General features: G+C 53.3%; 6 protein-coding genes across 6 annotated transcripts; 4 read left to right on the top strand and 2 right to left on the bottom strand.

The window, feature by feature from the left end:
• Positions 1 to 1512: 1512 nt before the first annotated feature.
• On the top strand, positions 1513 to 2734 carry BGZ61DRAFT_499407 (kinase-like domain-containing protein; the record flags this gene model as incomplete). Its single annotated transcript, XM_046251400.1, has 2 exons — positions 1513 to 2050; positions 2082 to 2734. 2 exons carry the CDS (start codon positions 1513 to 1515, stop codon positions 2732 to 2734), a joined length of 1191 nt encoding a protein of 396 aa, XP_046096609.1.
• Positions 2735 to 3384: 650 nt separating this feature from the next.
• BGZ61DRAFT_296253 (uncharacterized protein) lies at positions 3385 to 3807 on the top strand (the record flags this gene model as incomplete). Its single annotated transcript, XM_046238630.1, has 3 exons — positions 3385 to 3402; positions 3460 to 3590; positions 3717 to 3807. Coding segments are annotated over 3 exons (240 nt in total), but the record flags the coding sequence as incomplete, so codon positions are not given.
• A 598-nt stretch (positions 3808 to 4405) lies between these two features.
• Positions 4406 to 4639, top strand: BGZ61DRAFT_297477 (uncharacterized protein; the record flags this gene model as incomplete). The annotated part of the gene is made up of 1 exon (XM_046238650.1): positions 4406 to 4639. A coding segment is annotated over one exon (234 nt), but the record flags the coding sequence as incomplete, so codon positions are not given.
• A 480-nt stretch (positions 4640 to 5119) lies between these two features.
• Positions 5120 to 6520, bottom strand: BGZ61DRAFT_368210 (uncharacterized protein; the record flags this gene model as incomplete). The annotated part of the gene is made up of 1 exon (XM_046241871.1): positions 5120 to 6520. The coding sequence occupies one exon, from the start codon at positions 6518 to 6520 to the stop codon at positions 5120 to 5122; it is 1401 nt and encodes a 466-aa protein (XP_046096606.1).
• A 326-nt stretch (positions 6521 to 6846) lies between these two features.
• Positions 6847 to 8497, top strand: BGZ61DRAFT_432345 (uncharacterized protein; the record flags this gene model as incomplete). Its single annotated transcript, XM_046243878.1, has 3 exons — positions 6847 to 7900; positions 7957 to 8269; positions 8304 to 8497. The coding sequence occupies exons 1-3, from the start codon at positions 7235 to 7237 to the stop codon at positions 8495 to 8497; spliced, it is 1173 nt and encodes a 390-aa protein (XP_046096605.1). The 5' UTR covers positions 6847 to 7234.
• An 876-nt stretch (positions 8498 to 9373) lies between these two features.
• On the bottom strand, positions 9374 to 10993 carry BGZ61DRAFT_368531 (mitochondrial phosphate carrier protein; the record flags this gene model as incomplete). Its single annotated transcript, XM_046241899.1, has 4 exons — positions 9374 to 9755; positions 9830 to 10249; positions 10481 to 10718; positions 10780 to 10993. 4 exons carry the CDS (start codon positions 10991 to 10993, stop codon positions 9374 to 9376), a joined length of 1254 nt encoding a protein of 417 aa, XP_046096604.1.
• Positions 10994 to 11299: the final 306 nt, after the last annotated feature.

Below are 11299 nucleotides of genomic sequence, written 5' to 3'. Positions count from 1 at the left end.
GGCCCTTCTCTTTCATGACGTACGTTAAACTCGGCCAATAATCTCCATCCTCCACACGATCCAGACATGCAACACTCGGTGCAACCCCACGATTTAGGCCATGAGACTTGGTCCTCCCGGGCATAATAAATTCCAACCAACTCCCACGATGAGCCTCGTCTGCCATGTGCCCTCTTCACACCTCGAAAAGCTTGGGAATGAGAGCAGCGAGCCGAACCCCATCTCGGTCTCCAAGCCATGGATCCCCTAGCTCCCCCACAAATTCGGCGTTGCATCCACTTCCGGGGAGCAAGCCAGTTGAGAAAACGCCGTCAGCTGATTTGCCCCTCCGTGACTCCCCGCATACGTTATGGGGACGGACCTGATAGCGACTTTCTTGTTGCGCTGTGACATCAGGGTTTAAAATGAGAGGACCTGCGAAGTTCATGAGAATGCATTGGCTAACATGCCTCTCGAATGAAAATACAAGTACCTGAGTTACTCGGAAAACAGGGGCTGCTCCAACGTTTCTACCGTACCTCTACTTCCAGCAGAACCTCAGATCCGGCCCACCCCCTTGTCGCACACGCTCATGCTCGTGCACTTGTCACATCGCATTCCTCGGCGGGGGACTTCAGAGTCGAACTTGATCCTCCTCCAACTTTTTTTCATCTTTTCTTGTAGACGTGGGAATCTCTTTTCTCTCTCTTCATCCTCTGCTCTCTTTCTTCCCCTTCATCACGTCATCACCCCCTACCACCACCAACAATCACACACACACACGCTGGCGCAGTCCCACTCCTCAAGTACGGCGCCGACCCCAACTTCACTCATGGCCCCGATAATGAAACCGCCCTGGCTGCCATTATCCCGTAGATTGTTGACATCCGTGATGAAAGTGTGTTCACAGGGTATGGCCATTACCAAGATGGAGATATTTTGACCCTGCGGCCATCGGGAAGCAAAGACTTGGGGATCATGAGGGTGGTGACATATACGACTCCCAAGCGTGAGAGGTTTAAGTCTCGTTTAGGCGGGACGAGTGGCTATCCTTAACTGTCCCTGTTCGCTGTCTTAATTACGGCCGTAGTAAATGAGTACAACGGCGCATCAGTCACTCAGGATTGCTTGGTAATAATCGGACAGCTTGGATAGAGTACCCGATATTGCGTTGTGTAGGTCAGGGACACCAGAGCGTCGCGCGGGCCCGCTTGATGTAGTACTTACGCCTAGGTACTGCGATTAGTCAGGTGTGGTGACGCCTCTGTTTAAGTGCGGGGCCTGGGCTGCATAAAACACCGACAGGGAGTTTTGGAACAGTGGCCCCTATCGTCCTCTGTAGTTACTTCTTGCGCAAGGCTACCCCTTCAGACCTTCGTGCCACCCGTAGATGAAAGTCGTTTTTGCTATCACTTCCACCTCAAGCCTCCCATTTCGAACATACAGGTATCTCATCTGCCCCAAATCTTATTTGAGGCTCCCTGTCCCACTTCTAATCTGATATGAATGCCGTCAGTGCCCATAGCATCTTTGATGGATCCAGACCGCGAAATCTTTGGTCCACTTGTGGACATTACGGCAGAGTCTCTCGTCCTTCTCGCTTCGAACATCGCAAATCAACGCCTGCATGTGCCAGGCTCTGGCGGCAAGCTTGTTGCACGAATCGACGGATCATACAACATCATTCACGTTGTTGAATTGGAAGGTATCAAGCTCGTGATCCGCGTTCCGGCTACGGGCTGGGGCTCTGGAATGACACCGATCGCGGCACACGCCATGGAATCACAAGTTGCCACGATGCGCCTCATTCGGAACAGAACTACGATTCCAGTCCCAGAGATATACGCTCTAGACACGACCGACAACAACGAGATCGGCGCGCCGTACATATGCATGAGCTTTATACCCGGGAAAACAGTGTCCGAGGTTTGGTCTGACCACTCAGGCACCGTGCCGAGAGAAGAATTGCGCCTCAGGATCCTGACAAGTCTGTCGCGGACCATGGCTCAATTCTCTTGTCTGACCTTCGACCAGATGGGGTCCATTATGGACGACGGATCTGGCGCGACCCGTCATCGGCCCTTTATACGACTGGCATGAAGGGGAAGATGGCAGGCTTCAGGTTGCCGCGTCAGGTCCTTTTGACTCTAACTCTGGCTTTCTTGAAAAAAGTTCAATCCCAAGCTCCAACGAAGATGTGTGGGACACGGCGGAGACAAAGGTGCTGGAAGCCATTAGGGACAGCCTACCAGCCCTTGATTCTCCTCCTGGCTTTGTTCTCTGTCTCCCCGATTTCGACTCCCAGAATGTCCTGGTGGATGACGAGGGTAGTGTCACCGGACTCATTGACTGGGACCTCGCCCAGACAATGCCACGATTTGTGGGATATGCCAGATACCCAGGATGGATCACGCGCGATTGGGACCCTCTGATGTACGGTTGGTCAAAGATGGCCGATTCGGAGGACACTCCAGAGACATTAGAACGGTACCGAGCATATTACAACACGGAGCTCGGCAAGGCGCTTAAGTGGCAGGGTGACTGGAAGTTCACGGAGAAATCGCACATTGCAGAGGCAATATGGATTGCCACGCTGAGCCACCACAATCGTCTAGAGATATGTCGTAGGTTTGTTCAGGTTGCTGCGGGCAGTGACATTGAAGCCTTAGATGTCCTCTACGACATTGGGGTGGGACGCTATGGTGAGGAGGATTGGTGTATCTTGGAAGCCAACCTGAAGCGCTCAATATGCTGAAGTTGATAGGTGGATTGTGATTTTGGCCATTGATGAGCTGTATTGTGGGCCTTGAGCTGCTTCCGCAGCCTCTCAATTTCCTCCATGGAGGCTGATGGATTTGTGTCGGGGATGACGGATGATGGGCGACGAGGACTGGTTGTTTTGAAAGAGCTTGGACTGGGCAGTGATGGGGTCATCCTGCGAGGAGTGGTGACAGCCTACAATTCCTTTAGCCGACATTATCATGCATGGAGGTGACGAGAGGGATCGAGACGCATCGACATTGGGGCTCTCAGAAGTGAAAAATCATCCTCTCATCACTGGGCGGCTCCGAGTAATATGTGAAGTTGCCAGCGTTGCCAAACTGTACAGACGCCTTTCACGCCCTTTCAATTTCTGAACAAGGAATCTTCTTGGCCAGAGACTGGGCCCTGGCTAAGAGAGGAAGCACGTAGCAGATTGAAGCATTTTAAGTACGACTCATCTCCCTCGGCCTGTGTGTCAAGAGAACGTTGTCGTTTCGGTGGTAGACATCACGAATCGTCTTTGGTCATCTCCATGTCTACCCTTTACCAATCTTACGGTGTCTCAGTTTACTACCTCTTCCTGAGTAAGTTCATCACTCTTACAACTCGACGACTTCGATATCGTCTCCCAACTTTATCACCATGTGCAACTACATCTACGTATGGATATGCCGAATACTGCAGCTCGGGGCCATCCATTGCTGGCCCGGTTCGCAGAAGGAATTCAGCTGCCAACACCACTACCAACTGGTGGAGTTCTGGTGCCCTAAGTATATCGAGATAGAGCGGCGGTGCCTTCTGACAATTGTCCGCAAGCAATATTGGTCAACCGAGACCCAATCCCTCAAGTCAACGATAATCTTCTGCATTTAGCTGTTTCCGACACGATGAGCGGGGTGACGACATCTGCGGTATGTCCCGCAACCCGCGGGCTTTGCTCCAATCGTCGTGAACGATGAGGCGATGCTAACTAGCTTTCCAGGCGCCTGCCGCGAGCGTCATCAGCACAGAAACCGTCCGTGGTTGAAGTGGTTGAAGCTGATCGAGCGGCCCCAGTCTCGAATGTTCCTGTTGGAGGGTCAGGGTGTCAAGGTTATGTTCAAGCGGCGTCCCGATTTGCACCTGAAATGTAAGGCAACCACCGACATCGGTGAACCCCTTTTCGACACACATTTCGCCGCCCTTAGCTAGATAGTTAGACATCACACAATACGACATATCATGCATAATGCAGTCTTAGCAGCAAGAGTTCCCTTCACCGAATATATGAGTGTGATGAGTGTGACAACACTGCCTGGAGTATCCGGGGTAGCGCGCAGTCACATGCCAATCTTCGGCTGGGCTTTTTTTTTTTTTTGGGGGGGGGGGGCGGGTTTGGGGCGAAGGTGGGTACCGGGCATAAGTGTTAGTGGGACCAGGTGTCGCATGCATGTTCAAGCGACGTCCCAATTTTAAATTGTGATTGTAAGGCAACTAGTGACACAGCCCATCTCTCCCGAGACAGCCCGTTCGCCGCTTTAGCTAGCAAGACCAACAACATAATACAAATCACTTTCTCATGCATACCAGAAGGGCCTAGCTTCCAACAGTAAGCGTGTCTATGTGGGGCTATTGAGATCAACAGTCATGGGGCAGGGAGGGGTGCAGCACGGGCTTCCCAAGCGACTTCAGCAACGGCTTGCGGACAGCGCCACCGATGGCCACCTTCAACGCCGAATTCGACTTTGAGGGCCTCCTCTTCGGGTCGGGCTCGATGATAAACCCCAATGCCCTCCATTACAATGATTCGCCGCAATCGATGGCCATGGAACATGCCTCACCATTCGCGCCGTCCTGGAATGAGATGCCCGCGAGCCAAACCCTCGACGATGGTTTTGAATGGTTGACTGGATTCGAGCATCAGATGTTCCTCCACACGAACGAAAAGTGGTGGACGGATCTAGTCCGTGTGCCATCAGCCCGACGAGCCAGAGGCGCTTCACAACTGTCTTCCTTCGCTCTCCTTAGAACCCCATCAGCAGGAAATGGAAAATTGATGACGGTTGGAGGGGATGGCCCACAAACGCGAACCAGGATGATGTGCTGAGCTGGATTGTGGACTTCAGCGTGGTCGATATATGCCTCGCAATGTGTCCGCCGGAGAGCAAAACCCGGTTGGCGGAATTCCTCTGCGACTGCGGGCTTGCCTCCATCGATGGAAATGTTTACGAGACCTGTGCCTTAGAGTGAAACATGATTAACATGACGGATAAGAGGGGGAAACCGCTGCAGCCGGATGCCATTGATCAGGGCCATCACCCAAACCCCGAGGCCAGCAACTAGAACCCTGATGCCTACAGGCAGCCCGGTTCTGAGGCTGCCTGCGGCCTGGTCATGTCTAGATCAGCACCTCAGATGGGTAATCCACAGTCTCTCGTACAAAGTAGCCGTCCCGCTTCATCTTCCAGCCTCGGAGGCCATGTATTTGGACATACTGCATCGCCATGCTCCAGGCCTCTTCGGTAGCGGCATCGCCGCTCTCAAAAACTTGGACACTTTTCAAGCCTAGTTCCGCATCCGGGCCGAAGACCTCGCGCATGATCAACGAGTATGCAGTGTCGCACTCCAGCCACAGGTCGGCAATGTCGATGTGGGCAAGTTTGTCGCTGGGCCAGAAGTCCAGTGCTCTGGGCATGATCTGTATGTAGAGGTGTTCGACGGGTGGGCAGTACGGGATCACGACGTCCCGAATGTGACGGGAGAGCGGGAACGTACCGATGTAGGAGAACGAGCGGAGTGTCTTCTGAAGGCCGGTGAAGGACGAGTCTTTGGGGCTTAGAATGACAGGTAAGAGAGTTGGCAGCGAGTAGTGGAAGAACTCGTAAGTTGAGTACACAGGGACAAATGATCCTTCATTGACGAGCAACGAAGTCCAATCTCGAATGCTGAATAAATCACTAGGAATCGGGCTTCCAGCTATACCCTGGTCGTGGGGCGGCAAGAGGCCAAGGGCGCTGACTAAATTGCCAGGGTGTGCAACGGAACGGGATGTACGTGAAAGTGACAAGACATGATAGTGGCTATTGAACGCCAACTCGCTTGTCAAATCTACACTCCGACTCAAAAGCGAAGAAATGATATCCACGGAGCCGATCAAGGTGACTCGAAGCGGATCAAGCTCCCCGAATATGGTTTGCCACAACCAATTATTATCCCAAAGTCGCTGTGGAGATGCATTTGAGTCTCTTGCACTCAACCCGTCCGCGGAAACGGGACGCAGGGTCGATGAAAACTGCAGCGATTCGGTAGGGACGACAGACCAGAGGAGATTCCAAGACTTTGGTGGCTGAGTGGGGTAGTCGTCCGGCGGCAGGAGACCCCAGAACTGGCCGTCGGCGTATCTGAAGCCTCCCGCTTCCTTCGGGGGATCCATGAGGATGGTGAAATTCTCCACATCCCTTGACAAACCATTGTGCTTCAGAAAGTCTAGGATTTGGATCTGAGAGCGAATGTTACCACTTTTTGGTTTGTAGAACCGCTGGAAGGACCAAACGACATGTCGGAAGAGGAAGTGCAACACTAGCTGTCTCCATAGGCGACACACGAGGGAAGCGTTCTTGATAGGTGTGTCGGCTCGGGCATCGATCGGCCGAGCGATTTTAACAGTGTCCTCACGAAGCCTTTCTTGAAGATTTGACGGCGAGTCGAGGAAGCTGAAAATCTGAACAAGGAGCTCGTTCGGAAGGCGTTGGATCGATGGTGAGGGTAGCACTGGCGACGGAACCGAAGCTGACTCCATTTGGAGCGACGACAGAGTGGTGCTCACCTCCGAATCGAATCTCGTTCGAGGACCGCTGGGTCGATCGAGGCTACAAATTTCCCGACCATATGAGTCTTCGGGTTGGAGGATGCGAGTATCAACGGAGCCGATGAAGTCAGCCGTAGGTATGAAGCCGCGAAGCAAAGAGTCAAAGGACCTGAGGGAGCCTAAAATCATGTATGCATTAGTAGGGAACCGCTGTCTACGGGAGAACTGGGGACAACTGGCCAGCGTCGACTGACGCTGGCGAAGTGGGGCACCACGGGCCAGTATTGATCCGAGGTGCTTCGGCTATTCGCCGGACCCCGCTATCGTCAAATCAATCCGGCCAGATCTAGCCTAGCCTGACGTATCTATGACTTTCAATTGCGCCAAAAATCGTCAGCGGCTGCGTCTGGAGTAGATCCATCTAAACTCCTAAACTGGAGCCGCTGATGCTCTCTCGTAGAGATATCCACCTTGCCTCCCCCCTCCTTCATACTTAGAGCACTCTTCCGCCTCGGAATATATCAACACCACTCCGCCTAACCCCAACAACAATAGTTATATCAGCATCCGTTCTTCTCGCCGGATCTCCGCACTAGGCCCGTACCGGGAACCTCCAACCATACCCACAGCAACCCTCATCATCTGATCTCAGCTGGCGAGGAAGCCGGCTGCTTGCATGCTGCCTCTGGTGCCGGTGTCTCCAAAATGATCTCCGTGGAGCTCTGCAAGCCGACTGACGACAACGAACGTTCGAATCGCCAGTCGCTGCCATCTATCTCCGAATTCATCTCAGGCACCAAGCCCTCTTCCTCCCATCTCACTCCATCCTCCAGCATGCAGTCTGACTCCAGCCTACCTTCGCCTTTCGCACCCGCTCCTCGCCCATACCCCGAAATTGAGAAGCACTCGTCCCCCCAACCCCTATTTCTGGCTTGGCCATTTTCTCCCCGACAGGATGCTCGGGCAGCCTCAGACTCGCCGAGCCCCCCTTTCAGCAGTCTTGCATCTCTACGGCCAGCCTCAGACCGACGCCCGAGCCCGTCAAAGCCAGACTTTCCTCCTCCACATTACGATACCGAGCCGCAAAAGCCTCCCCAGCTTCTTCATCCCTTCAAGGAAGTGCATGCACACCCTCCTCCACCGCTACCAGCTCTGGTGTCCTATCAGTCGGACCATCTACCTCCTGGCCAGATGCCACTGCCTGCATATCCCATTTCCCCTCAACACGCTATTCCACCCAATGCTCCGAGGCCGTGCGATCCCGGACCAGTGCCTGATGCTGATGAGGAAGATCACTCTGTCCGAGCCAGAAACAACGCGACGGTTGAAGGACACTTCGACAGCTGGATCTATGAGGACTGGCTGAGTCGGGTAAGTTTTGCACATTTCAATCCTCGAATATGGGATTTTGCTGATACAGTCTCTAGCTTGGAACGTCGTCCCGGACGATTCTGAATTTTGCAGAGGCCTACAGCGGAATCGCCCGAGAAGAGCACGGAGCACACCTTATTCCCGAAAGACTACCGACCGAACGAGAGGTCAGCGACATGCTTGGAAGCATCGAACCCATCAAGCATTGGTTGAAGCAAGTGAGGGATCTGGTACAGGTGTCGATCCAGAACCAGAAAGCTGGTGGGAGAGGGGAAATAAAGGGCCTTTGCGAGGAAGAACATGACGTATTAATGTCCGGAGACGGGATGATGCCTCAACACGACTCCATTAAGAAGCGGCGAAGAGTGAGTTTGTGTAGCACGATGAAGGATACAATGCTCAGATTTTACGGAGCTCGCCCCGAGCCCAGGCAGATGCCATAGCTGTGATAGGATCGACACACCCGAGTGGAGACGCGGCCCGGACGGCGCCAAGACGCTCTGTAATGCCTGTGGCTTGCAATACGCCAAGCTGGAGAGAAAAAGACAGCTTGAGGTGCGGTTAATTCGTCCGAAATCCGAAGGACTCAGGACGTGAAGTCCGCAGTCTCGGTTTATACAGCAACGTCATGAAGTGGGTATGGCTCCGTCGACTGGTGACAAAGAGCCAGACGGTAAAGTTTCGGGCAGGAGCGTCAGCGGTGCTGCCTGATGCTTGTTATTGATTTGGCATTTGCACCTAGGGTTGCCAACCTGCGATCCCGCATGGCCTGACGAGCTGTTCGCGCGGATGCAGCAAGCACACAATTGCAGACGTGCAGGAGCCCTCCATCACCTACTAACCCGCGGACTGGTGACCTGGACGATAGTAGCACTTGGTCAATTGGTGTTTTGCTTATATTTGTACGTATACACGTGGTTTCGAATGGAAATGTGCGACAGAAATCATCTCCCTCTGCAAACACGCAACAGCCAGCTGCCTCTGGTTGCACGAGGAGCTCTTGCCGCTGACACACCTGATCGTCACGTATGGCAAGATCATGGATGGAAACGATCGCACCCATTCAAGTCACCGTGAATAGGAACTCGACAGTAGCTACATCACCCACCATAGCATAGGACTCAATGCCGACGGAACGTCCCTGGTGTGCCTCTAGTAGCGAGTATCCACTAATGACCAAAAGACCCTATTCCGGTGAAGCAAGGATAAGTTACGTCTGTTACAAGCAAAAGGGCATGATGAAACTCCGGTCGGAGCTTAACAGGACGACTCCCGCAAATATCAGGTTCCAACAGGCATCAGAAGTAATTCATCTGTCGCCACTTCGGGTCGATCATTCTATGGGCTGCACAACCGTTCGTCGCAGTTCCTCTGAACAACGGTCTGCAGCATGGTAGCGCTGGCTTAACTCCACTCCGTCGGTTGCTCCGAAGAGCTGAAACAAAGCATGGTCAGCAGAAGTCTCAATGACCATCATGACGAAGCTAGAGATGTAAGATTCAAACGCACCTTCTTTATGTCCCCATAGATGCCGAACTGGACTGCCGTCATGCCGCCAACCATGATTGCGCGTGCTTGCATTCCTGTGTAGGCACCGCGTAGTCCAAGCCCGACCGCGATGCGAACTAAGCGGCGGGTTATGCTTTCGCCTCTGCCTGCTTTTTCCTTGTTGATTCTACTCAAGATCGTATCGGCCGGTTGAGAGACGACGGCGGCGGCCAAACCAGAGACGAGCCCAGCACCAAGGTTGATGCCAGTGACTCCCATCGAAGAGAGCTCCCGCTTGTCTATAACGCTATATGCTGTCTGGATAGCCTTCTCGTAGACTAAAAACGTCGCCATCGTATACGGAATCCTACGACGGCGTCTAGGTTAGCAGCCAGATATATCGAGCTTGGCGGCCGGGGTTGGCCGCCTAGCCGCACGCACTGTTTGAGGAGGATAGGACTCAGGCCGGAGTACAGCCCACTAAAGCCCTCTTCTCTTGCCAGCTTAGCGAGAGCGCTCACACAGTCAGTGGCGTAGCTAGGTTGAGACACAAGCCGTATTCGAACAGACTCGAATGGGCAGAGTGCGATATCGCCAAGGAACTCGGCCGCAGCGGCTGAGGCCAGGTATACGGCATTCCGGTTATTGGTAGCAGTTGAGTGTCCCAGATAGTCGATTGTGCGGGCTTTGAAGTACTCGTAGCCGCCAAACTTGAAAGCACCCTGGAGGCAGTAGCCTGCTATGGTCGGGCCCAGCCCTATCAGGAGAGCCGCTGGCCCTTCTGATGAAACTATTTGCCGTGCACTCTTAGAAAGGCTGCTGCTGTATGTGATTGGATCGAGCTGGATCCGTGTTTTAACGCTGCGCAAGGGAGAAGTGTCAGCAGCATCGCCGTCGTAGGGAGGATTATGATAAGATTATGCCCAGTCAACGTTGTGCGGAGGTGGATTGGGGGAAGTTGACGTTGTTGTGCATGACGGCCAACCCCTTTGACGAGGTACCTTCGAGCACAGGGAAGCGACTACAGCGTCACAAAAGGGACGATCTAAACCGTGGGCGCGCATTAAGGAGGAGAGGAGCTGGCTTGCTTACACATCGACGGGAGTGAGGACGGCATGAGTGAAAGCACAACAGAAGGCACCAGCTAGGGCGTATCTTGCGTATAGAGACACATCCAGGGCACTTTCCCTTGTTACAGCGGCCATAAGATTGTCCTTGGTCGGCAGGATTTTGTCCCTAGCGGCGCTGATTGCTTCTCCAGGACTTGGTGCATGTTTGGCAACGAGGTGGAAGCTACCGACAGTGAGCAAATGGACCAGACGGAAACAGGCTGCAATTGCCGTCTATTTCAAAGGGTATTTAGAGCCACCACCACCTTCTCGAGCTTTGACTTTTCAGTTTATTCAATTTGTCCGAGAAGGCCTTTCGCTGCTGCTCGCTCAGACTGTTTCCCACCGCATCCAGAACCTTCAAGTGCTCCTTTTTCAGGTCGTCGAATCCCGCGTCTAACTCCTTGTGCCACGGGTATAATACGAAAACCTGGAAACCCAGTGCAGAACTGGCCACCAGGAAGTTGGTCAAGGATATAGCGCGCGTAAATCTCATTGTCGCTCGTGACGTAGGGAAGGATGTCGAACAGAGCCGTTGACTGTGTATCTGGCCGAAAGGTGATCAGTAGTGAAAAGGATGGGGTGGGTCGATGGTAGGTCGGCCGAGGAGCTCACGGAAATGGACGGTTGGGTTGTAGTGGGCGGATGTGGTCCAAGGCGTGGACAGGAAGGGAAACGAAACGTCAAGAAGAAGAAAAAAATTGGAGAGATGGGAAAATCCTAGACAAGCCATTATTTGTTGCCCCCCTTCGGCTGATTGGAAATGTGCCCCACTCGATTTTCATCGGTGAGAGACTTCCCC

This window comes from Ilyonectria robusta (assembly GCF_021365365.1).
Source record: "Ilyonectria robusta strain PMI_751 chromosome Unknown BGZ61scaffold_34, whole genome shotgun sequence".
Classification (NCBI taxonomy): Eukaryota; Fungi; Ascomycota; class Sordariomycetes; order Hypocreales; family Nectriaceae; genus Ilyonectria; species Ilyonectria robusta.
This window is presented reverse-complemented; position numbering and strand designations above follow the sequence as displayed.